This window comes from Ipomoea nil, unplaced genomic scaffold (assembly GCF_001879475.1).
Source record: "Ipomoea nil cultivar Tokyo-kokei standard unplaced genomic scaffold, Asagao_1.1 scaffold1361, whole genome shotgun sequence".
In the NCBI taxonomy this organism is placed as follows: Eukaryota; Viridiplantae; Streptophyta; class Magnoliopsida; order Solanales; family Convolvulaceae; genus Ipomoea; species Ipomoea nil.
This window is the reverse complement of record NW_017617789.1, coordinates 1,714,338-1,741,007: the sequence shown is the minus strand read 5'-3', so window position 1 is coordinate 1,741,007 and position 26,670 is coordinate 1,714,338. Positions and strand designations below refer to the sequence as shown.

The window sequence follows — 26,670 nt, the reverse complement described above, 5'->3', positions numbered from 1 at the left end:
CGAAACACTTGATAGTCATTAGCGGATAAATGACAATGCAATCATAATCTATAATAGTACACTCGCATGTGTACACAATTAATGATTTATGGAGACAGTATCAAGTATTTCTAAATGCTCTATCGTAACTACACAAATGACATCTCATTTTTTTTTCTTAGTTTCTAAACAATCATGATTATCTTAGATGAACGGATGAGATTATTCCACATGTCCTCACAAGGCAAATAACTCTCGTTACAACAAAACCTTACACACAGACACACACACACACACACACACACACATATATATATATATATATATATATATATATATATATATATATATATATATATTTTGATGGATTATATGAACCCGGGGGTCCGGATTATACAACCCGTATATATGTTTAAATATGAGAAATAAATAATAAAATGATAAATATTGTATTGGTTTAGTGTGTAATGCTATTACAGAGATTCGGAACGTGTAATAACAGTACAAGTGCTATAAGAAAGTAGAAGGTGATTGAATAGGATACCGGGGGTGTTTTTATACCCCCGGCCGAACCGGGCCCGGGTCACGCGGGAGGAGCCGCGGCCCGCGCCGCGGGACTCACTCCACGCGTAGGCGTGCCGGCCGACCCCGGGGTGCCGAGCCCATGTTGGTCGACCCCGGGGTGGTTCGTCACTCCGTGTGCATAGTAGACGGGGACCCCGTGATAGTAGCCGAGGACCCCGGGGAGGTAGTAGCCGAAGACCCTGTGGTAGTAGTCGAGGACCCCGGGGTGGTAGACCCCTCCATGGTCTGTCCGGCCGCGTGCGTAGTCCGCTCAGTGCCGTGTGTGATCCACTCCATATTTTTTCGCTCCAGGTCCGCTCCGTAATTATTCCATCATATATATATACCACAAAGGAATCATCTACCGTATACTCAATGTCAAATTAAACAAGGTTGTTAAAACGAGTGAAATTCTGTACAAAATAATCTATCTTTGGTCGTTTTCTGGGGTTGCTGGAGTTTAAAAATTACATAAAATTTTGGTCACTAAAATTCAACACATCAACATTCGCCAACGCACATCCAACACTGGGTTGGTCCTAACATTCTTGTGAAAGAAAACAAAGAACAGAAATTTAAGGTAGAGAAGGTTTCGTAAGAAAGTTGTCCGATAGGATAATGATCTGAAAGCAATATAATGCAACCTAACATTATTATTTTTTAACTTAACTGCACCTATATCTATCCACTGCACATGCATGCATTTTTATATATAATATTGTCCTATGTGTATTAGTGTATATGTTAGGCACGTAACGTGTATATGTATATCCTAAGAACAACGTAACTTTTTTTACTTTTGGATATGGGTTTTGGGGCAGCCTTTAGTTTGAAAGGCAGCTTGACTTTGAACGTATATATGTATAATATAATGTATTCAGCACGTTTAAATGAAGAATGGGTTTTTAATATATTCTGATCCCTAGCTGCTTGCATATTGTATATTTTGCATGCATGATTGGTTACGTCCTGCACTTCTTTTAAGAATAGAGAATTGAAGTTTTTTTTTTTACCAAAAAAAAAAAAAAAATCACAATTATTATTCAAGAGTTTGTTCGGAATAAATCTCATTTTTATCTAATAACTCGTAAATCACATACAAAAAAAAAAAAAAAAAAAAAATTGCACTTAGAAAGACCTTGTGCAAAACAGACTCAACCAAGAGGGTGCTAATTAACAACAATTGAACACGGAATATTCTAATATGAGAATCATGTTTTACCTACTTAGTCACCATTTTTTGGGCAATAATAAGAAAGTTCTTTTTCTTCTCTTGGATGTTGTTACATCAAATTAAATGAGTTGTATTACTTGTATTCTATATTTATTATTGAGTTATTAATATATTACTTGATCATTAGTTTTAGAGAATGACTTACTTTTTTTTCTTTTTTCCTTCCACTGCACCCATTTAATGTAGATAATAGAATCTCACGTCGATTTCACAAAAAATTATATATGGAGTGGTACTTGAATATGAGATTAAACTAACATCTACACTTGAGCTAAGTTTTATTTTTTTTATTTTTACAAATTAGAGTCTTGACTTGAATGTTATATTAGTTGACACGTCAAGAACAGGAGAAACATGTCTTATCACTTTTTAGTTTTTACTCCAATTTTCCTATTGACTGAAAAAACATGTTTTGAATAATCATTTCTTTTTCTTCTTCCTCTTAAATAAAACTATAACATATAACATGAGTTTTACTCTTTAATATATTTGGTTCAACCTAATGTGAATATTGAAATGTTAAATATCATTATTTTTTTGAAAATAAACTGCTAGATATATTAATCAATCAAAGCCGAAATAAAGGAAGGGGGAATACCCTCCCATAACATCGAGTTCGCCTGCGTAAAGGCTGACTGAGCTAATGAATGAGCTAAAATATTTAAAGTACGAGGAATATAAACAACTGAGCAGGAAATTAAATGATTCATCAAATCCCGACATGCTGAAACAGCTAAACCATCATAAGTGCGAAACTCAGTCGCTGAATTGCCAAGTGCATGGCATAGGTTCGAACAATCTGACCGTAGCTCGACCTCCATGACTCCACGATCCTTAAGCCAGGATAGGGCCTCCTTACATGCATATGCCTCTGCCATGAAGGGACCCTGACAATACGGCAAGGGTCAATTTTTGGCTGCCATGAAATTTCCATCCGCATCTCGTAATAATATGCCGTACGCCCCGTGATGTGTTGTGGCCGAGTAGGACGCATCAAAGCAGCAACACAGCTGCGTCCGTGACTGCTCGGCGTGGGCACCATTCTGCCGTGAGTGGGACTGCCCGGCAGCGGTAGTAGCAGCGCCAGGCTGCTGCCGTGAGCCCGTGCGTTCCGTCGCGGTGCACCATGCTGCCAACGCAGCCATTGCCCGTTCATACACAAGCCGTGGTCTACCCATCTTATACTCCCAAACCGCCGTATTCCGTTGCATCCAAATATTGTACATAATAGCCACCATAGAAATAAATTGTTTGTCATCAATATTTTGGAGCAGTAATTCAAGCCACACACCAAAGTCATCATCCACCGTACTCTGCACAATAAATCCCGAAATATTCCACACACATTTAGAAAATTCACATTGTACTAATGAGTGCAAAATATTTTCAGAGGTTAGAGCACACAAAGGGCATGCTAAAGGTACATCTACCCTCCTATTATATAAGTTCATGGTGGTGGGTAATACTCCTCTCACAGCTCTCCATAAGAAAACTTTCCACTTGGGAGGTACTTTCAGGTTCCAAATTTTATTCCAAGATGTGAATCCATTTTGGGGTGTAGTAATGGTCCCCATTAAACTTCGATAAGCCGCTTTTACCGTATAAACTCCTCTGGGGTCCCCATGCCAATACCACATATCTTCATAGGTAGGACTAATTGGGATGGCCGAAATTTTGTCCACTTCCTCCGTACAAAATAATTCATTAAGCAAAGGTACATCCCAGGTACCTGTCGTCGGATCAATTAACCCTGAAACTGTGACTTCCCCCCAGATGTGGAGGCTTCTCAGTAATAATTCTTGGCTCAGGATCATACGCCAACCATGGATCACCCCAAACCAATGTGGAATTTCCATTTCCTATTCTCCGCTTGATATTCCCTTTAATGAGTCCCTGGGCAGTCATTATACTTCTCCACGGAAAACTTGGATTATTCCCAACTGAGGCATTCAAAAAATCCGTATTTTGGTAGTACCTGGCCTTGTAAATTTTCGCCACTAGAGACTGGGGCTCTGTCAAAAATCTCCATCCCTGCTTACCCAACATAGCCATATTAAAAGCTCTCAAATCCTTGAAACCCAGGCCCCCATATTTCTTTGGTACACTCATTTTATCCCAGGCTAGCCAGTGGATTCCTCCTCCATCCCTTCCGTTCCGCCACCAGAATCTATTCATCATACGCTCCAGGTTCGTACATAGTGAGTCAGGCAACAAAAAAACACTCATAGTAAACGTGGGCATTGCTTGCGCCACTGATTTGAGTAAAACTTTTTTACCTGCTCTAGACAAAAGTTTCTTATTCCAGGAGCCTGTTAAATATCATTATTTGGTTTAAGAAAATGTAAAACATTTTTAAACATCTATAAAGCATGTGAGATTTCAAATTTTGATTTTTAGTTATTTATTAGCATATCCACAAATATCTCATTCTATAACCGGGGGTTTGGTTGGAGAGAGAGAATTACGTGGAAAAGGAATTACAATTCCATGGGAGATGAATGACTGAGAATAAAGTGAAAATTTAAATTACAGTGTTTGGTTTATATGAATAGAAGTACTGGGAATTTCAATTCCAATGTTTGGTATACATGGGAATTGAAGGGAATAAGTAGTATAAAGTCAAAAATGTCCATTGTTGTTATTAGGCATTAATTTTAGGTTAAATAAGAAAGGAGTAATTTTGACACATCACTATCTTTTTTTCTTCCTAAAATCCCAAGAATTAAAATCACCGGGGGGGGGGGAGGGCATTGAATTTTGTGGCCTTTGGAATTAAGTGGGAATTGGTCAAACGCCCTGGAATTTTAAGGGAATTTTTTGGTCTTTCAACCAAACGCCCTGTAAAGGAATAAGGTTCAAATTGGTCACCGAACGTAACCTGAAAATGCAATTAGACCACTGAACGAAAAAAAATACAATTAGGCTACTGAATACTCAAAAAACGTGCAGTTAGGCCACTGAACACTCCAAATGTATGCAATTTCACCGGATAGCAGGTTACCTGCTTACGTGGAAACTGAGTTGGCATTTTAAAATAATTTTTAATAAATTTTAATAATATATTTTAAAAAAATTGAAAAAAAATTAATAAAATAAATAAAACGACGGGGTGGCTGTCATTTTTTTAATTTTTTTTTACAAGTTTATTATTAAAAATTTATTAAAAATGCAAACTCAGCTGTCACGTAAGCATGTAATCCGCTATCAGGTGAAATTGCATACATTTGGAATGTTTAGTGGCAATGGTTATACCCTACACCACGGCCCCCGCGCCTCCCAAAACGACGTCGTTTTGGGAGGCGCGGCAGGAAGTTGACATGATTGTGTATATTTGTTTATACAATTATGTATATTTTTTATTATGTACATTTCTTTTATACAATTATGTACATCCGAATCAGGAAATTTTTGTGTATTATATTAAGAGTTTATGTGTATTATGTTAAAAGTTTATGTTTATTATGTATTATGTTAGATTATGTGTATTATCTTTTAAAAAAAGAGTATGTGTATTTTGTTATATAATTATGTACATTCATGTATACAATTATGTGTATTCTAGTATAACATTATGTACATTTTTGAACATGAGATTTTTTTTAAGGAAAATTAACTGCCAAACGCTGGGTAGCGAAATTTCAAAAAATAAAAATAAAAAATTGAAACGGCGTCGTTTTGCCTCTGGTTGCACAATGCAACACGCGCCGTGGTGCAGTGTCGTTTAGTGGCCCAATTGCACTTTTTTTTTTTTTTTTCGTTCAGTAAGCTAATTACATTTTTAAGTTATGTTCAGTGGCCAATTTAAACTTTATTCCTTCTCTAAATTATTATTTCTTGAACGACCAAACAATCGTAAACTCATTTTACATCATTGAAGGCTGGTTGTGGTCCAAATGGATAATATGAATAATTATTTACGTTTAAATAATATTGTACAATTAACTATGGCCCATAGTAAAGTTAGATTAGCTCACGCAAACGAGGTAGGTAGAGACAATCGCATTATATATATATATATATATATATATATATATATATATATATATATATATATAATCAAATGAGATCATGTCCTTAGTAAAAAAAAAAAAAAAAGTAAGGATTGATCTCAATCGTCCATCAATGTTCATTAATAGTTAAAGATTTTAGTATAAAAAACGCATGAACAATTTTATAATTATTGAAAACTTTTAAGAGTAAGATTCATTTTATAATTATTACAAACATGAAAATTTAATAATAATAAAATCATAACTTCTGATTTTTCAAGATTCGGGTGTGGATGAGTCCACACATTCAAGATCAATCTTCATTGTTAAATAGAAATATGTTCTCACTTGAATCCTCTCATATAGTCTTAGAGCATGCAAATCACATTGTTCACGATTTTTGAGAGTGGAAGGGCTAACATGGAAGAGAGAGAGAGTTGAAGGACCTCTTGCAAGGGAGTGGTTTTTTGAAGAAAAGTGGGATCCACTGAAGATAGCCTCGAGCTGCTCGCGCCTCGCGTGGATGTTACACATGTGCCAAGCGGGCGCATGACTGCACGCGCCCGCTAAACGCGTTTTGTTCGTGGAAATTGTTTTTTTTTGTTAAAATCAGCTTTGTTTTACTATTTATTTTTATCTTTTTTTTCTCTTTCCTCTTATATTTTCCTTTTTAATTACACTTACAAAACTTCTCAAAAACCAAAAAAAAACATAACTTGTATGGATTTTCTTAGGGAAATTTCCAAGTACAACACGATGACATGTCGCGATAAGAATTAAGAACATTTGGATAGGTAGAAAGTCCACAATTATGGGTGTGCAGGCCCACACGTATAGCCCATCACTACCCATTAGGATTATTACTACGGACTATATTTTTCTTTTCTAAAAATGGCGTCTGATTCGTCCACGTAACCCCCGCCAGCATATAAATGGATGAACAGAGTTATCTTCTCCAGCATTTACTCTTAATTTTTTATATATAAAATAAAATAGAATGACTATCAAGCTTCTCCCACGTGTCATTCTCGGATAAATACATTTATGTCCCATTTTGCTTGGTTTATTATACATTATTTGGATTAATTATTTTTTTCTTTGTTTATTTTTTATAATAATTTTTAATTTAATTTTAAAATATATAAATTTAATATACTAATATTAAACTTAATATTATAAAATATTAAATTACAAATAATTTTAATCAAGTCTCATTAATTAAAATAGATACAATAGGTTGTAGAAAATAATTAATTGTAATGTACATATTTTACTGTATTTTTACTCCGTAATTTTGTTAAAAAGTTGTGGTAAACTGATTAAGCACGTGGCAGTAGATTCATTGGACAATTGAAGTCATATAAAACGTGGCATTTCAAATTAGATAAAACAACTTAAATTGTGTTGGTGTTATTTGGTTATCACAAGTATCATTTGGTTTGATTATTTTGGCTAACCACATTGCAAGTTAATTAAAATATTTTTAAAATTGTGCATGTGGTAATTCCTTTTTTGGTACCCGTAGTTATTATTTATTGGTGTATAACAGACTTGACTAAGATTATGTTGACAAAAATTAAACTTGTAATATTTAAATATGAAAATCATGCTCTACTCACTTTCTCACATCTTACAAGTTTTTTTGGGATATCGGGGGTGGAAACCTCATCAAACCATAACTATATATCTATCCTTTATTTTATATATATATATATATATATATATATATATATATATATATATATATATATATATATATATATGTGTGTGTGTGTGTGTGTGTGTGTGTGTGTGTGTGTGTGTGTGTGTGTGTGTGTGTGTGTGTGTGTGTGTGTGTATATATATATATATATATATATAATTATGTTCATATGAGAATCCGTCCTCCCGTGAGAATTGTGAACTTGTATATAAGTGTAAATAGGCGTCTACATAAATGTACACAACCTTACATTCCAGTGCACAATATGCACAATCTTCCCTGCAATTATTTGTGTGCACTTATGTAGACGATTTTGTGCATTCATGTTGGTCCCCGGGTTCTTACGGGAGGAGGGGTTCTTATTTGATCATTCATATATATATACTAGTTTTACACGCGTATTGCGCGAATGTGTTAATGTCCAATTTTTATATTTAAATAAGTATTTGAAAGTAAATTAATGCAAGATTATATAGGAGAAGTTCGTAACTAAATGTCATATTTGTTTATTTAAATATGTAACTCAAAGTATATGAATGCAAGATAATATACAAGATTCATTACAATTGTCACTATTATTTAGTACCATAACACCTATGCTATCATTTTAAATTAGTGGTTAGATGTAGGTATGAAACTAATAGAAGAAAAGGATGTGAATTTATTTGAGCTGAGTTTCTGATCTTATTATGCTTAAAACAATACAACACAAAAAATTTATAGTATCAACTACTTGGCCACCCATAACAGTTTTTTTTTTTTTTTTAAGGGATATTGTATATTTTATGATCTAATGCAAGTATGAAATAGATCGAAGAAAAAAAAAGTGCATTCATGTGATGTGAATTTGTAATCGTTGTATGCTTAAAAAGTTAAAATAATAACACAACAAATTGATAATGTCAATTACTTGGTCACCCCTAACACGATTTAGCTTTATTATTATTATTATTATTATTATTATTATTATTATTATTATTATTATTAGTATTTTGTATAAACGTTTATCCTATTAACACTTAGCATGTCCATGAAGAAAAAACGGGGATTCCTCCGCTCCAATAAACCTTGCACATGGCTCATGAGTGCACTCGTCGGAAAATCCGTCATGCTTTTTTTACTTCAGCAATAATTAAATATAACAAAATAGTTTAATAAAAAAACGTTTAAAGTTAAACGTTATGAAGTAATTTTAGGAGTAGAATATAGCAATCTAGACTCGTTAGAAATTGAGTAACTGTATGTCATTTAGCAAATAACACATGGACGGATAAGCGAAATAAATAGAGCGATTAGAGGTGAAGAAATGCATCGAAATTTATATATTTTCTTAGAAGTCCGTGAATTTTAATATTTCTTTAATTTCTAGAGTCCATCTTTTTTGCAAATTTTAAATTTCCTATTTATGAATATACATTGATTTAATTATTTGAACGTAATTTAATATAGTGTAGCTCAAAATTCATATTGTATTTTCATGATATAATGTAAGTATGAAATTGATCGAAGAAAAAGTGGTCGATCTATTTATGTGAGGGTGAGTTTGTAATGTTAGTATGCTTAAAACATTGCCACACAACAAATTTATAATGTTAATTACTTTGCCACCTGTAACGAGATTTTATTTTATTTTATTTTTTTTGCATGAGCGTCCATCCTATTGACAATTAGCATATCAAGAAAGAAAGAATAGAGCCCGCACGGGCTTAGCTCAATTGTTCAGTGGACAATATTTGGGAGAAGAGACCAAGGTTCGAACCTTGGTGGCGACAATGTTAGAATTATGTCTAAAGTGAGAAGATTTCTTGTGCCCACCTGCATTTGGTCCTGCCCTGCCCGTTGGACCCATTGAATCACCGTGATTTACATCCACTCCAGCAAACCTTGCACTTGCCCAAAAATTTGTTAGCCTTTTTTACTCCAGTAATAATTAAATTAAATATAATAAAAGAGTTAAATAATGAAGTGTTTAAAGGTAAACAGTATGAAGTAATTTTAGGAGTGCAATGTATCAAGACTCGTTAGAAATTAAGTAACTTCATGCCATTTAAGAAATAATAACAAGTAACCGGATAAGCCAAATAAATAGAGAAATCGGAGTAGAATAAATTCACCGAAATTTATATATTTTCTTACGAGTTCGTGCATTTTACTATTTTTTTCTAGACTTTATCTTTTGTGCAAATTTTAAATTTCATATTGATGAATAAACATTGATTTAAGTATTTGAACGTAATTTAATATAGAGTAGCTCAAAATTCATATTGTATATATTTTTATGATCTAATGTAAGTATGAAATTGATGGAAGAAAAAAAAAAAACGCATTTAAGTGAGGTGAGTTTGTAATCTTAGTATTGATACAGTTAATTTCCAATAAAATATATGAGCAGGATTGAGTTTTAATATAGCAATTATTTACTAAGGTTTTAGGAATTAGGTAGATCAAGACCAAGAAGTGAGTTAATTAGGTTGAAGAGGTCTCGGGTAGTTAGAAAGGTCAAAAGTCCCTGCTCCATGCAATAAATGCACTTATATGGACGGATTCAGGGATACATGTCGAGGTTCCGGCATGTCTTACACGTGTATGGTGTTAGTTGGTCGGTCAGGGAGGTAGTGCAAAGTGTTGAGAGGGAACTGAAAAGAAGATGAGATGTGAATGGGTTACTCTTCCAGGTCGGGGGGTCGAACTAGGATGCTTGGGAAAACGATGCCTTTCTCATCTCGATCACAACTGTATGCTTCCCAATCACTCCTAACCGGACGATTAGGAAATGCTCCAGATCGGGTCAGCTCTACATGGTTCCAACCGGTTTGACACACAGTATTCCGATCGTGCTCGTCTTTTTTATTTTTGCATGAACGTCCATCCTATTGACACTTAGCATATCAAGGAGAAAAAACGAGGATTCCTCCACTCCAGCAAACCATGCACACGGTTCAAGTATGCACTTGCCAGAAAATTCGTCACCCTTAAACGTTATGATGTAATTTCAGGAGTAGAAACCCCAAGCTAGACTCGTTAGAAATTGAGTAACTGAAATGCCATTTAGCAAATAACACATGGCTAGATAAGCCAAATAAATAGATAGATCGGAGTAGAATAAATGCATTGAAATTTACATATTTTCTTACAAGTTCATCATTTTTACTATTTCTGTCTAGACTCCATCTTTTGTGCAATGTTAAATTTCATATTTATGAATAAACATTGATTTAAGTATTTGAACGTAATTTAATATAGAGTAGCTCAAAATTCATATTGTATTTTTATAACCTAATTTAAGTAAGAAATTGTTCGAAGAAAAAGATGTGCATTTATGTGATGTGACTTTGTAATCTTAGTGTGCTTAAAGCAATACCACACAACAAATTTATAATGTCAATTACTTGGTCACCCCTAAGGAGTTTTTTTTTTTTTTTTTTTTTTTTTTTGCATGAACGTCCATCCTATTGATATTAGGCAGTTAGAATTCATAGCCTAGCTTAGCCTGGTCTTCAGCTTATATAGCTAATATTCTGTTATAGCTTATGTATATAAACCCACGCAGTGTATCTCTAAAAGTGTGTATGAAAATATATTTTTCCCAAGATATCTTCTTCAATCTGGTATCAGTTTCAAAGCCATCGTTCCTTTCCTTTTTTTTTCCCTTCGATCCTTCATGGCCACTGCTTCCAACAACAACTCCCAACCTGCCGATTCTTCACCGGTCGAAGACGCACATGCGATCACCCCCGCCGCCGTTGCAACCACCACACCGCCTTCGAATGTGCTTCACCAGGCATATGACTACGTGTCAATTAAGCTGACCGCCACGAACTATTTGTTCTGGAGAGCGCAGCTTGTGCCGTTTCTTCGGGGACAGAACCTGTTCGGTTTCGTCGACGGCACCTCCACTTGTCCACCGGAATGTGTAGCTGCGTCCTCTGCCGATGCGCCGCCGGTGGTAAATCCTCTGCATGCTCAGTGGATACAACAAGACCAATCCATCCTGAGTATGCTATTCTCATCACTTGCTGAAGAAGTCCTGTACCTCGCTATAGGCCACGGTACGTCGCGTGCAGTATGGGTGGCACTAGAGACGGCACTCGGTTCCTCATCGCGTGCAAGGTCGCTCAGTTTGTTGGCTCAACTTCAGAACCTCCGACAAGGAGATTCATCCCCCACGGAGTATCTCAGCCGCGCTCAGGTTCTCGTTGAGCAACTCCATCAGGCTGGACGACCGGTAAGTCTTGACGAGCAGAACCTCCATGTTTTCAGGGGTCTGCGATCGGAGTACCGTGCGCTGGTGGCTTCCCTCACATCCAAAAGTGCACCGTTGACATTACCTGAAGTGGCTGATCTCCTCGCCACGCATCAATATCTGTTCGCAGATGAAGCCCCGCCAGCGCTGCCCCAGTTTCCGTCGGCTCTCTTCACACAGCAGCCACCTGCGGCGAATCCTCCAGAAGGTAACCGCGGTCGTGGCCGTAATCACAGAGGACAACGCGGACGTGGCCAGCGCGGACGTGGAGGAATTCGATGCCAAATATGTGACATCCCCGGACACACAGCTTTGACGTGCTACCGGAGGTACAGTGACGCTAACGCCATTCGCCCGCCGCAACAAGCCTGGACACGACCATCTCCTCCGCGTGCCAATGTGGCCTATCAACAACCGCCTCAAGACGATTTCAACACGGCTCCGTTCAATAATGTATGGATTCCCGACACCGGGGCAAATGCGCATGCTACACCAAATTCTGGGGTCCTACAAGACATTGAACCATATACGGGGACCGAGAACTTGAAGGTTGGCGATGGCACAGGTTTGTCAATCCTGCGTACAGGTTCAGTTTCTATTACTACTCCGTTTCGGTCACTGTCTCTAAATAAAATCTTGCACGTCCCACAGTTGCGTGCCTCTTTGTTATCCGTACACAAATTTACACGGGATAACAATGTTTATTTCGAGTTTCATCCTTATTGTTTTCTTGTGAAGGACCGTGTTACCCACCAAACGCTCCTTAGAGGTCCCAGCGAAGGTGGCCTATACTCGCTCAATGTGTCATCTCCAACTGCCCTTCTGTCTGCTAGAACGTCAGCTCAAGTCTGGCATAAACGCCTCGGTCACCCGCATAATCAAGTTCTTCGTCAGGTTCTGTCTAGTTGTCCAGTTAATAATTCTGTAAACTCCTTGAATAAAGTTTGTACTGCATGTCAAATGGGGAAGTCCACTCGCTTTCCCTTGTCGCAAATTAAGCATTCCACCACTTCGGTTCTTGAATTAATCTACACGGATATTTGGGGACCTTCATCGGTCATCACGACTGAAGGTTTTAAATATTTTGTACTGTTTGTAGATGACTATTCAAGATATGTGTGGTATTATCCGATGAAAAATAAAACAGACATTTACTCAATATTTACACATTTTCGTGCCTTAGTCGAAAGATATTTCTCCACTCAAATTAAAAGTATCCAATCTGACCTAGGTGGTGAATACCGAAAACTACACTCGGTGTTCGCTGCTGCAGGTATCTTACACCGACAGTCATGTGCACACACACATGAACAAAATGGCCTAGTTGAACGTAGGCATCATCATATAGTCGAGACTGGTCTGTCTCTATTAGCCCACAGTCATGTTCCACATAAATATTGGCATTTTGCATTCGAATCAGCTGTCTATTTAATCAATCGAATGCCTACCACTGTTCTCCATAATCAAAGTCCGTACTTCTTACTGTTTCATAAGTCTCCGAACTATGCCTTTTTAAAGGTGTTCGGTTGTGAATGCTTTCCGTGCTTGCGTCCTTACAACACACATAAAATGGAGTTCAGGTCTGTGTCATGTGTTTTTCTGGGTTACCCCGATTCGTTTAATGGTTACAGGTGCTTAGACAGAGCAACGGGGCGGGTGTATATTGCCCGTCATGTCAGGTTCAATGAGGATGTATTCCCCTATCAACACATCCCGGAGCTACCGCAACAGTGTGACACTAGTACCAGTCATTTGCCGTGGGCATGTGCCCAGATTGCACAACCTGCGGTTAATAGTGCACCACCGTCCCAGCAGGTACATAGACCACCCGGAGACTCATCAACCAGTGGGGCTCAACCAATACACTATTCGCAGCCTTCGGCGGAAAATGCGACAGATCCCTCTTACCGGCCGACTACATCAACGTCAACTGCACCTCGTACTCGCCGAAAACGCTCCCCTACTCGGAAGCATGTTATGCACCTTCGTGACACAACGAATCAGCAGCGGCGACCTCCCAGAGCCATGATTGCCTCTGTTGACGACGACGAACCGTCATGCCATTCTCAAGCCGTAAGAAGTCCACACTGGCGCAACGCAATGGATGCTGAGTTTAATGCTCTTCTCCACAATAACACGTGGAAATTAGTCCCTTTTCATAATTCAATGAATGTAATAGGTAGCAAATGGGTGTATCGCATAAAACGGAAGTCTGATGGTTCGGTCGACCGGTTTAAAGCCCGCCTGGTCGCCAAAGGGTTCAACCAGGTTCCGGGTATTGACTATTCTGAAACATACAGTCCAGTCGTCAAACCAGCTACGGTTCGGCTTTTATTAGCCTATGCCGTGTCAAATGATTGGGTCATGAAGCAGCTGGATGTCCATAATGCGTTCTTAAACGGACACATTACTGAAGACATTTATATGCGGCAACCACCCGGCTATGCCGATCCAAACTACCCCAATCATGTCTGTAAACTCCAGCGATCATTGTATGGCCTCAAACAGGCACCCCGGGCATGGTTTACAAGGTTGCAAGAGTTCCTGGTGTCAGTTGGGTTCCGGCCCTCAAAGACTGACGTGTCTCTGTTTATTTATGATTCCGGACAAGTCCGTCTTTATATACTGGTGTATGTAGATGACATTCTCTTGTTAGGGAATGACAGCTCACAGGTGAAGTCCATATTGGAGCAACTCGCCGCGACGTTCAGGATTCGCGATCTAGGACAATCACGGTTCTTTCTCGGCATTGAGGCTTTATACACCAGCGGTGCGGTTTTCTTATCCCAACGACGGTATATGACTGAACTCCTTCGCAAAGCTGGAATGGACTCTTGCAAACCACTCGCTACTCCCATGACCACCACCACGGCAGCGACTGATGGTGATTTGGCGCCATTGGATGATCCGACTCTGTACCGCCAGCTAGTTGGGTCCCTGATGTACCTGCTGATCACGAGGCCAGACTTGTCATTTGCGGTCAACCGGCTGTGTCAGTTCATGCACAGTCCTAAAGAAGACAATTGGGCTGCGCTGAAACGTGTTTTACGTTATGTGAAAGGCACCCTCTCACTTAGTCTTCGGCTTACGCGTGCAGTATCTCCAGTGGTTCATGCCTTTTCAGACTCCGACTGGGCCCGATGCTCGGTGGATAGGAAGTCAACAGCTGGTTATGCAGTGTTTCTTGGGCCTAACTTAATTTCATGGGGCTCGAAGAAACAAAGGACTGTGGCCCGCTCCTCGACCGAGGCCGAGTACAAGGCCCTTGCAGATGTCTCCGCTGAGGTAGTTTGGGTTCAGTCTCTCCTCCGGGATCTTGCCTTGGATTGTCCCACAACTCCGGTACTCTGGTGTGATAATCTCGGCGCAACCTATCTTTGTTCAAATCCGGTGTTTCATGCGAGAACTAAGCACGTCGAGGTAGACTATCACTTTGTTCGGGACAAAGTCGCGTCGGGTGTGCTTAAAGTGAATTTTGTGTCCACTCATGATCAGTTGGCCGACATTCTCACCAAACCGCTTGCGGTGTCTCGGTTCACTGACCTGCGTTTCAAGCTTGGCGTCGTTCCGTGTCCGCCTTCCGCTTGAGGGGGGTGTATTAGGCAGTTAGAATTCATAGCCTAGCTTAGCCTGGTCTTCAGCTTATATAGCTAATATTCTGTTATAGCTTATGTATATAAACCCACGCAGTGTATCTCTCAAAGGGTGTATGAAAATATATTTTTCCCAAGATATCTTCTTCAATCTTTGACACTTAACATATCAAGGATGAAAGAATAAGGATTCCGCCACATCTACTAACCCTGCACGTGGCTCTAGGATGCACTTGCCGAAAAAACCATCACCCTCTTTGATATTTGTAAGAATTACTCCATTTGTCCCATTTTATGTGTCTTTAACGAGGCTTGACTGGAGTTATTGTACTATTAACTCAATTTTTAATAATATTAAGTTAAGTATTAGTATATATATACAAAATTTATATATATTTAGAAACTATATACTAAAAGTACTATTAAATACACACACACAAAATCAAATTTAAAAATAAGTAAAAATAATAAAGAAAATAAACAAATAAGATATGGTTGGTTTGATCAATGAATAGTAAGTATGACAGATAAAATGGGACATGTGAAGTAATATAATAAAAGTGTTCAATTGAATAATGAAACGTTTAAAGTTAAACATTATGAAGCAATTTCAAGAGTAGAATATATGTATCAAGACTCGTTAGAAATTGATTGAGTAACTGCATTCCATTTAGCAAATAATGCGTGGTCGGATATATATATATATATATATATATATATATATATATAGTGAGAGAAGAATATGTGCATCGAAATTTACATATTTTCTTACAAGTACTTGCAATTTACTATTTTTTTCTAGACTCCCTCTTTTCTTATTGCAAATTTTAATTTCATATTTAAGTATAAACATTGATTTAACTATTAGAACATAATTTAATATAGGGTAGCTCAAAATTCATTTAGTATTTTTATGGTATGATGTAGGTTTGAAATTGATCAAAGAAAAAGGTAGGTGCATTTATGTGAGGTTAGTTTGTGATCTTTAATTTGTATGCTTTAAACAATACCACACAACAAATCTATAGTGTCAAAATATTGTAGACAAGTAATACTATACATAGCTAGCATATGCATATTTAAGTAATACATATATAAAGTATATACAAAATTACAAACAATTTACACAACATATATGTAAATAACATAGCATGTATACCATATTTTGCATATTCCTTTTGATTCACGTAAATTATAAAGAGATATCATACAAACCTTACTAACATCTGATTCTTTGTTTGCCTTAGGTTCGTGGTTTACTGTGCCATCAGCCTGTATCTCATTCCTATTTGATGCTTAATGAAATTTTCATCTTTTCCTTTCAAAAAAAAAAAAAATATATATATATATATATATATATATATATATATATATATATATATATATATATATATATCCTAAAGGCAATTTATATCATGGACCAGGGTTCACAATGGTTCAATACATAAGATTTGACTTCATAAGGTACAGAATTCATGTTCATAATACATATACATAGTAAACACATATAATGAACATGAATTCTGTGTATTATATTAACAAAATTATCCCAAAAAGTCGTCAATTTAGTGAATCATGACTTTTGTATTTAGAGATTACGAGTTTAATTCTTGTCCGTACTCTGACTACTCTCTTGTTCAAGCCTTTGATCAACATTTTTGACACATATTTTTGAAGGAATCAAAAGAAAAATATAGTCAAAACGGTTGATATCTTTCACAAACTCTCACTCTTCGATGATCGAAAAATAATTTTTTTTTTTTTTTAGTAGTGTGACTTTGAATTTAAAGGTGAGAATTTAAGATTAGGATAAGAATTGAACATTGAATACGTTTCCAAATGTTAGAAATAATATATAGTAATTTCTTTATAAAAACAAAGAAAAAATATATATAATAAAATAAAATATTATGGTAAGTTTATCCATTACGGACAATTATATAAAGCAATCAAACCCCTCCAAAGTCCTAAGTCCTATATAAAGCAATAACCATAGTGGACCTAACATTTTCCTTTTCTCTCACAAACGTATCAACCACTCTCTTCATCGTCTTCCATGGCCGCAAGGAAGAGCTTCCTCTTCTTCGGAGTCCCGGAGAGCATAACTCCGATGACGCCCTCCGGCGCTCCGCAGTTCGAGTTCGAAGAGTCCGACGTTTGGAGCAACAACAGCAGCAGCAGCGTAGTTAACGACGGCGTATCCTCGTCCGACAATACCAGACGGTCGTCCATACCGAGCTCGCGTGCGGCGGCGGCGAAGAAGTCGTCGGCGGCGGCGGTGAAGGCGAGAGGCGTGGATCGTCCGGCGTCATTGCCGGTGAACATACCGGACTGGTCGAAGATCCTGGGAGGCGAGTACAAGGATCGCCGGCGAGAGAGCGACGAGGAGGAGGAGGACGACGGCGACGGCGACGATCGAGTGCCGCCGCACGTTTACCTGGCGAGGACTCGGGTGGCTTCGTTGTCGGTGCACGAAGGTATTGGGAGGACTCTGAAGGGGAGAGATTTGAGTAGAGTTAGAAATGCTATTTGGAAACAAACTGGTTTTGAAGATTAAGTAATTAATTAATTACCAAATTAGGATTAATTAAGGGGATGAAATGATAATGGAGGAGAAGAATAGAAAGAAGATCGCTCTCTACCCAATAATTTTTTTTTTTTTTTTTTTGGTGTGGTTCTGAAATTGATCCTCTGGGTTTGTTAGTCATTTTATTGAGACTTCAAAATCAGAGGATTCGATCATCTTTATCGGATCTATGTAAATGTTACCCAGATTATATTATATTATGTATGGAAATTAGTGTTTTCGTATTTGATCTCATTAATTATTGCGTCTTTATTCAAAGGATTAATCTGCTGTGTAAATGTATGTTACTTAGATTATGTATGAAAATTAGTGTTTTTTTTGGCAACTAGACATACTAATTAATGAGAATAACTTTTGTATGGAAAGATTAATGTAATTTGTTTTCTTGCACATAAACATATATGTATAGCCTTTTATAGGATTTTCATAATATATCTACTTTGAACTTACCAAGTTCTGTGATATGCATAGAATCAACATCAACTATATTTTAGTCGGGGAGATCTGGACCGTTAAACGGACAGAGAAAGATCCGAATCACTTCGTGGTTATAAAAAAAAACAAAAAAAAAAAAAAAAAAAGACAAACCATCAACTATGTTTTGTGGAAGGAAATTGAAGAGTTAAGGGAGGGTTTTGGGAGGGGGTGGGGGGCAGTAGACTTGTTTTGTGTATTTTAGTGGTAGGTAAGAAAGCAACGTAGTAAGCTTAGACAACCCTTTGAAGCAATGGATTTTTTTATGGTTCTATTTTTTTTTTCTTCATGTAATTTCATTTTATAATAATTACAACTATAATTATAATAAATAATAAATAATAAATAATGTGTTTTTTTTTTTTGGTGAGAATAAATAATGTTTATTTAAGTCTTTAGAAAACTTTTTAAAAATTATATTCTAACATTAGGTCCCTATTTAGTTTACCCCACCTTTTCCTTTTTATTAACTCCATTTATTCACTTTTTTCCATCTCCAATTTTTCTTTCGGTTCTCAAAAACGCATGGATCCCACATGAATTAGAACAAAAAAAGACCTTTCCAAAACGCGGAATCACGGATGAACAGTTTTTCACTTTTACGGAATAATTTTTTCTTAGGTTTCTAACTTCCTTTACAAAGTTGAAAATTTTGTAAGAATGTTTTTGGCAAATTATGCCGAGTGTCCACTTTCCAAGGTGGATCCGGGTTATATTCACAATTTTTGAACTCTATATTCACAATATTAGAACTAAATATTCACAATTTTAGATCTCAATACACAAAATTACAGAACTCAATATTCACAATTGCATAACTCTACATACAAAATTTTTTAACTCTATATTCACAATTAAAGAACTCTATATTCACAATTACATAGAGTTGTTTTCAATAATTAAAAAAAAAATCATTAGTTGTGAATATGTAGTTCTAAAATTGTGAATATAAAATTCAAAAATTATAAATATATAACCTGAATTCACCTTGCAAGGTAGACCCCTTTCCGTGGCATAACTATCCAATGTTTTCCATCCTACGTGTTGTCCAAAGACGCTTGGGCCATTCTTTTTTCATTTTAGTGAAAATGTTAAATGTAAAGATTCTTCTATCCACACCCTCGTAGAGTTGTAGAGTAAAACTAATCTGGTTGAGCCTCGATCATATCACATTTGGAACAAATTATACCGCAAAACATTGTGGTCTAGTAACACTAAGTTGCTCTCACATATGAGAGGTTAGTGGAGACGGTATTGACTCTTTGTGCACTGAATGAATAGTACTCAAAAAAAAAAAAAAAAAAAAAAAATACAGCGAGCCATGTGCTGCATTGCAAGATGAATTAATGGTATAATTTCATTTTTAGTATATTATATATTTATTTTAGGAATAAGGTTCAAATTGGCCACTGAACGTAACCTGAAAATGCAATTAGGTCACTGAACGGAAAAAAAAAAAAAAAAAAAAAAAAAAAAAAAAAAAAAAAGTACAATTAGGCCACTGAACACTCCAAATGTATGCAATTTCACCGAATAGCAGGTTACTATCAATTTTAACAGGTTACCTGCTTACGTGGCAGCTGAGGTGGCATTTTTAATAATTTATAAATAATTTTAAATAAATTTTAATAATAGATTTTAAAAAAAATTATTACGAAAAATAAACCCCGTTATTTTTTTAAAAAAAATTTACATTTTAAAAAAAATTATTATTAAAATTTATTAAAAATATTTAAAAATTATTAAAAATGTCAACTCATCTGCCACGTAAGCAAGTAACCTGCTAAAATTGATGGTAACCTGCTATTAGGTGAAATTGCATACATTTGGAGTGTTCAGTGGCCTAATTGCACTTTTTTTCGTTCAGTGGCCTAATTACATTTTTAGGTTACGTTCAGTGACCAATTTGAACCTTATTCCTTTATTTTAAGGTAGTACATTGAAAATAAAATTGCAATATATTAAAAATGGACCTATATCTAATTCATCTTGCAATGTGAATCATGACACACAATATAAAGATCCATTCTCAAAACAGCTCTTTAATGGCGTGTTTGGTTCATGGAATAGGTCGGGAATGGAATACCGTTCCCGGGAATAAACTTATTCCATTGTTTGTTTTGTCATTTTATTCAAGGTAATAGCGTTCCCGGGAATGAGTTATTCCCTTTGCAGGGGGAATAGCCATTCCTAGGGGACCCCCGGTATTAGCTATTCCCAAGTATTTAGGAATAGCTTTAGTACTTATAATACCGAAAATACCCTACCACCGCCACCACTGCCGCCGTCTTCACCACCACCACCACCACCACCACCACAACCACCACCGCCACTGCTACCACCGTCGCCACCGCCACCGCAACCACAACCACCACCACCACCAACACCACCACATATTTTTAAAAGGGTATTTATGTCTTTTGAAAAATATTTCATTCTATTCCCTAAACCAACCAAACACTGTAATATAATTCTTAAAGTCTATTCCTCCCGCGAACAAACAATAGAATAGAATTAATATTCTATTCCTTGCCTATTCCATTCCATTCCTATTATCTCAAAATTCATACTGTGAACCAAACGTGCTGTAAAGGTATTGTTGCATACACATGGAGCTTGAATGTAAATATTTTACTTAAAGATTAGTACAACACTATTATATTGTCAACCTCATTGAAAGCTCATTAAATACAAGTAATCTTCATGGAAAATTGAAGGCAATAAAATAAGTTGAAACAAATGAAGTTGGATATCAAATCGAATTCACATCACTCAAATCTATGGGCCTATGGGAGATGGGTTGGGTATATGTCATGAATCATGGAGACATTTTATCTTTCCAAAAAAAATAATAAAAAAGAGAAATTAAAATGGAAAAAAGTAATGGAGGAAACAATGATGGAGGCATCAATCAATCTTAAATATCTGTCTGAAAATGAGAATGAAGGGAAAATTAGTCTACAGATTTGATGGATTTAACCATTATGCATTATATTATGTTAAAAACATCAGGCGCCGTTTGATTTGGTTTCTTAATTTTATTTGCAAAATATAGTAGAGGGACAAAAGTGGAACTAAATCTAAATTTTAATTTATGCAGAGAGTCCCATGACCAAATATGGAAACCATGAAACTTAGAAATTCAGTAGCTGCAATGTCATATAGATTCAGGAATACACACAATTACCCTAAATGTTGATCATAGTTTAGTATTACACAAAACAGGAAGGCTCATCAGGCATGCACATAAGCACCAACCTCATGGGGAAGCGAGGGACCAGAAATTGAGGAAGAAGGATGGAGATGCAGAGAACCAGCTCAGGAATGCCATAGCTGTTGCTGACATGAATCTTTTGCAGTGATTCATGGCACATTTATCGAGGTCGTTCCCGATAAGGACTGTGATACCAGCAGCAGCACAGGCAGCAGTGAATGTTACAGTGGAGGTGATCTGCACCAGAAACCATTTGGATAATAAGAGAGTTATATTGAGGGAAATGTTCGCACAAAACATGCACGGCTTTCGTGTAACATGGAAGATGAAATTGTCAGTGTACTAAGCAAAGCTAAGTACAACGAAGATTTATTACCCCATCACCGATGGCAAATAGACTAACGACTCCTGTATTTCTAAAACTTCGCTTCACCAACAGTGCATATATGTCAGTAATGGCAAGCGCCAGGCTCCACAAGATTTGTAAGCTGACAGCGGCAACGAGGTAGCTAATGCATCAAAGAGCACAAAAACTATGGTTAGAATCCCTTGTCCATGATAATGAACCATACATACAGCACAAAGTATAGAACACATTAAAAGCTAACTGTATGATGAACCATAAAATAGATGCCATAGTACCAACAAGACCATCCAGCTTACTTAACCAAACATTCCCCAATGACCATAGGATTAGCCAATCGAAATAAAAAAGGATGTCAGATATTATCTTTGCTGAAGAATCAAAATTGGAGTTAGAAACATAGAGGTGATAAAATGAACAAAGAGTAAATATATTCAGAGTAGAATTTCAAATTCTACAAGTTACTTCAATATAGAATAATCCTTCTTCATTTATGGGGAAGTAAACACAGCCAAAAGCAAAAGGAAAGATATTCATGTTTGAAAACAGAAGTAAAGGAAAGAAATTAGTTTCCATCTTTAATTAATATATGCTAATTGCTGGTGCAAGGATAAAAGGACCGTGGTCAATAAAATATTCACTAAAATTACTTCCTCTTCTTTCAATAGAACTGCTTTTGAAAATTATATCATGCGCCCAGGTTGGTGAAACCGTGAAACAACACATGCTCGTTAAGTGATGTTCAACAGAATTGTATAAGTTCATTTCAAGAGAATTTATTATCATAATACAGTAATACAGGGAGTCAAATAGACAATGAACACATAGAATCCCAATAAACAGCTATTGCATAAGTGTGCCTTGTTCTGTAAATTTAGGTGAATCATACACCAACTATCATTGTTTTTGGGGAGAAGCAAAAGTTGAGTTGGATAATTATCAGCTATTCATTGCTTAAGAACAATTCACAGATTTAGAATGTTCCACAAAAAAAAATAAACTTCATAGACTTCACCAAGATTAGCATATCAAGCACTGGTGCATCTGTTCAAATACAAATTGCATAAACCCTCAACTTGAGCTGTCTATATCAACCAAAACATCAAGATAAACTTCCCACCTATTAGGACCCACAAACAATTATGCTATTGACCAACTGGTTTTAGTATATGGGTGCAATAATTCTACAATCTGTTCACCCACCTATCATTACCATTCCTATTTTAATTCTCAAACCAATCAGAATTTGGAATTTAACTCCAAAAGAAATGTTAAGGATAGACGTAATGTCACTAGTGCTTATATATAAGGTATCAAAATAGCAATTTGTGTATTTTGGTTGTTGGAAGCCAAGTTGTATGAACTCCCAATATGACTAGACACCATATTGCTTTACTATCCTAAATAGAAAACATGGCTTGTCATACATACAGACATGCGGTATGCACAAAGCACATCATGTTGGGGTTCACAAGGCAATAAGTGTGAATATAGAAACATGAATAACCACTCTGAGGAGAAATAACTCAAATAAGTATCCATGGATGGAATTGCATCTCATAGGCCAACTTCCTCAGATTTGGATACAGGAGGAGGTAACTGTGCCCTATCTCTGTCTCTTTCAGGTGCATCAAAGGGCAAAGAGGGTAAGTTGGCATCAAACCCTAGTCAAATGGACTGAAATGAGCTTAGCCTATCAGGATACAAAAGCTCAAACCCCTCTAACCAACTCTGTAAGGAACCATTACACCAACATTTTTTTATTCATCAATTCGAAGTACAATCAACATCAAGATGTTATCAGCTCAAGTATTTTTACTCATAACCATAATTTTTAATCCTGAATTAGCTTTTCACGAATCTTTCACAATAACAGCTTAAAATTACCAAAATCCAAAGCAGCAGCACCAGCAGCAACCAGAAATTTCAATCGGTTCTTATAAAAACAAGTAACTCTCCATTCTCACTTCTCAAACGGCGTAGCACTGATATAAGTGAACTGATTTGCATTTACTTTTGGGAGGGGGCGAGAAGGAGAGGAGAGATACCAGAAGGCGGAGACGGACGGGAAATCGGAGGTTGTGGCCATGACGCATAGAGAAATCAGAGCGAACGCGAGCTGGAAGAGGCGGAGGAAGAGGCCGCCGGCAGTACCAGTCATGCCTTGAATATCCTTCATCCTCACCCTCGGCGGCGCGACGATCACCGCCGGAGCCTCCACCGGATGCACCGCCGACCGACTCATCATCATGCTATCAACTTCCCAGCGGCAATCAATCTACAACCGACCAGCAGAAAGGCAGCGGATACTAACAAACCCTAACACGGAGAGAGCGGTGGTGGAGAACTGAGAAGAGAAGACGCACCGTCACAGCTTCCCACTGCACTATAGCTACTCTACTTTCCGTAAAAGCACCTATCCCAAACGAATTTCAAACAAAAACTTCTTTTTCTTTTTACTTTTTTCTTTCTATTTTCCGTAAGAATATTTTTCAATTTATCCACTTCTAATGTATTAAAAAAAGACCTAAAATGGTCCCTGACTATAGCTAAATTCACAAATTGATCATCGACTTTTAATTTCAACTAATTAAGTCCTTAACTTTGCAATTTTGACACGATTTGGTCCTCCATCAATTTGACCGTTTGTTGACCGCGATCTTTGATGATATATATGTAGTTTCACGTGCAAAGCTCAAGAGAACGCTCTTGGAGGTGACATCGTTGTCCCGGAGGGGGAAGTGCTTCTCCGCTTGCTGCTTGGGGATCACGAGCCGGTTCAGCTTAGAGAACGCTCTTGGAGGTGACAGCGCCGTTTCGGAGGGGGGAAGTGTTTCTCCGCTTGCTGCTTGGGGATCCCGAGCCGGTTCAGCTTGCCTACATCGCTTGGAGTCACGGCTTTCTCGAAGAGCCACTCCAGGGACTTCGGTGATCTATCTATCAAAAGCTATAATCTCTCCGGCATGGGGTGCAGCGCCTGCAGTGGATTTAAATGTAACAGTGCGGTCTAGAAATACAACCGGAACCTTAAAAAGCTGACGATGGACCATGAAATTACATATATATCCTTAAAAAGTGCAGTCAACAAACGGTCAAATAGACAAATGACCAAATTGTGTTAAAATTGCAAAGTTAAGGACTTAATTGGTTGAAATTAAAAGTCGAGGACCAATTTGTAAATTTAGCTATAGTCGATGGATCATTTTGGGTATTTACTCTTTAAAAAAAAAACACACAATTATTACTCAAAATGTGCACACATATTAAATCTTATATGGATTTATAAGACCACGGAGACTCAAACTTGAAACTATAAATTTGTGAAATTGTTTAATTGATGGTGACAAATTTTCAAATATACAAATTATACAAAAATGTCCATATATATAAAAATATGTATGTTAGACCATAGTCTAAAACGACGTCGTTTTATTTTCAATGTTAACTAGTGCATCATGTTTACTAACATTATCTGTACTATGTTTAGAATATTTGTTCTATATATTCATAAACATAAACTTTAAAGTATATAAACACTAAATTGCATATACATTATATGTATTTTCATTTAAGTTGTAGTCAGTTCATAATGTTATTTTCATATGTTTATAAAAATAAAGTTCAATTTATATATAAACATTATACTAAAGTAATAACTTTATATACTTATAAATTTATTTGTCAATTAAAAGATCTCAATTAGTGTTTCAACAAAAATCTCAAATAGAGTTTGTAATGATAAAATTTTTATATATTAAATTTATTGGTACAAAAATAAAAATAGAAAATAAATTTAAATTACAAAGAAAAATATAAATATTTTGGATGCATGTACCTGATTTATTAGTACCGGTAAAGCATATCGATCTGCTCCACCGCGTACGCTAGCATGCCCCACACGGGTTGGTGGGCTCCGCGAGCTGGCTCAAGCGTTGGGTACAGAAAATGTTACAAGAAAAGAATGTTAATGAATAAACAATTAAAAAGGATTACAAGAATAAAGACGCTAGCAATAAATACATTAAATTCATATCCAACCTCCAATTTAAAATTCAAAATACACTACAAAATTGATGTTCAAAATTAATAAAAAAAATTTATTACACATAGTATTGCCTAGTTGCCTACACTTAACAAAGTTTAATTTATATATAAACATTATCCTCAAGTAATAACTTTATATACTTATAAATTTATTTATCATTTAAAAGATTTCAAGATAGTGTTTTTTTTTAATTAGAGTTTGTAATGATAATTTTTTTATATATTAAATTTATTGGTACAAAAATACAAATAGAAAATAAATTTAAATTAAGAAGAAAATTATAAATGTTTTCGATGCATGTACCTGATTTATTAGTACCGTTAAAGCATATCGATCTGTTCCACCACGTACGCTAGCATGCCCCACGCGGGTTGGTGGGCCCCGTGAGCTGGCTCACGCGTTGGGCACAGAAAATGTTGCAAGAAAAGAATGTTAATGAATAAACAATTAAAAAGGATTACAAGAATAAAGACACTAGCAATAAATACATTAAAATCATATCCAACCTTCAATTTAAAATCCAAAACACACTACGATTTTGATGCTCAAAAGTAATAACAAATTCATTACACATAGTATTGCCTAGTTGCCTACACTTTAGAAAATTCACTTGGAATGAGAACATCTTAATTATCACCATAATCACCTATACAAAATTTAGAAAAATCAAAGCATATTAATT

At 36.3% G+C, this 26,670-nt stretch overlaps 2 protein-coding genes across 2 annotated transcripts; one reads left to right on the top strand and one right to left on the bottom strand.

Annotated features, from left to right (window-relative positions):
- The first annotated feature begins 17,276 nt into the window (after positions 1-17,276).
- Positions 17,277-18,125, top strand: LOC109185866. The gene has a single exon (XM_019335824.1). It carries the CDS (start codon positions 17,361-17,363, stop codon positions 17,859-17,861), a length of 501 nt encoding a protein of 166 aa, XP_019191369.1. The 5' UTR covers positions 17,277-17,360; the 3' UTR covers positions 17,862-18,125.
- A 3,309-nt stretch (positions 18,126-21,434) lies between these two features.
- Positions 21,435-24,362, bottom strand: LOC109185865 (CASP-like protein 5A2). The gene is made up of 3 exons (XM_019335823.1): positions 23,992-24,362; positions 21,956-22,088; positions 21,435-21,816 (listed from the first exon to the last, which is right to left on the bottom strand). The coding sequence occupies exons 1-3, from the start codon at positions 24,192-24,194 to the stop codon at positions 21,625-21,627; spliced, it is 528 nt and encodes a 175-aa protein (XP_019191368.1). The 5' UTR covers positions 24,195-24,362; the 3' UTR covers positions 21,435-21,624.
- Positions 24,363-26,670: the final 2,308 nt, after the last annotated feature.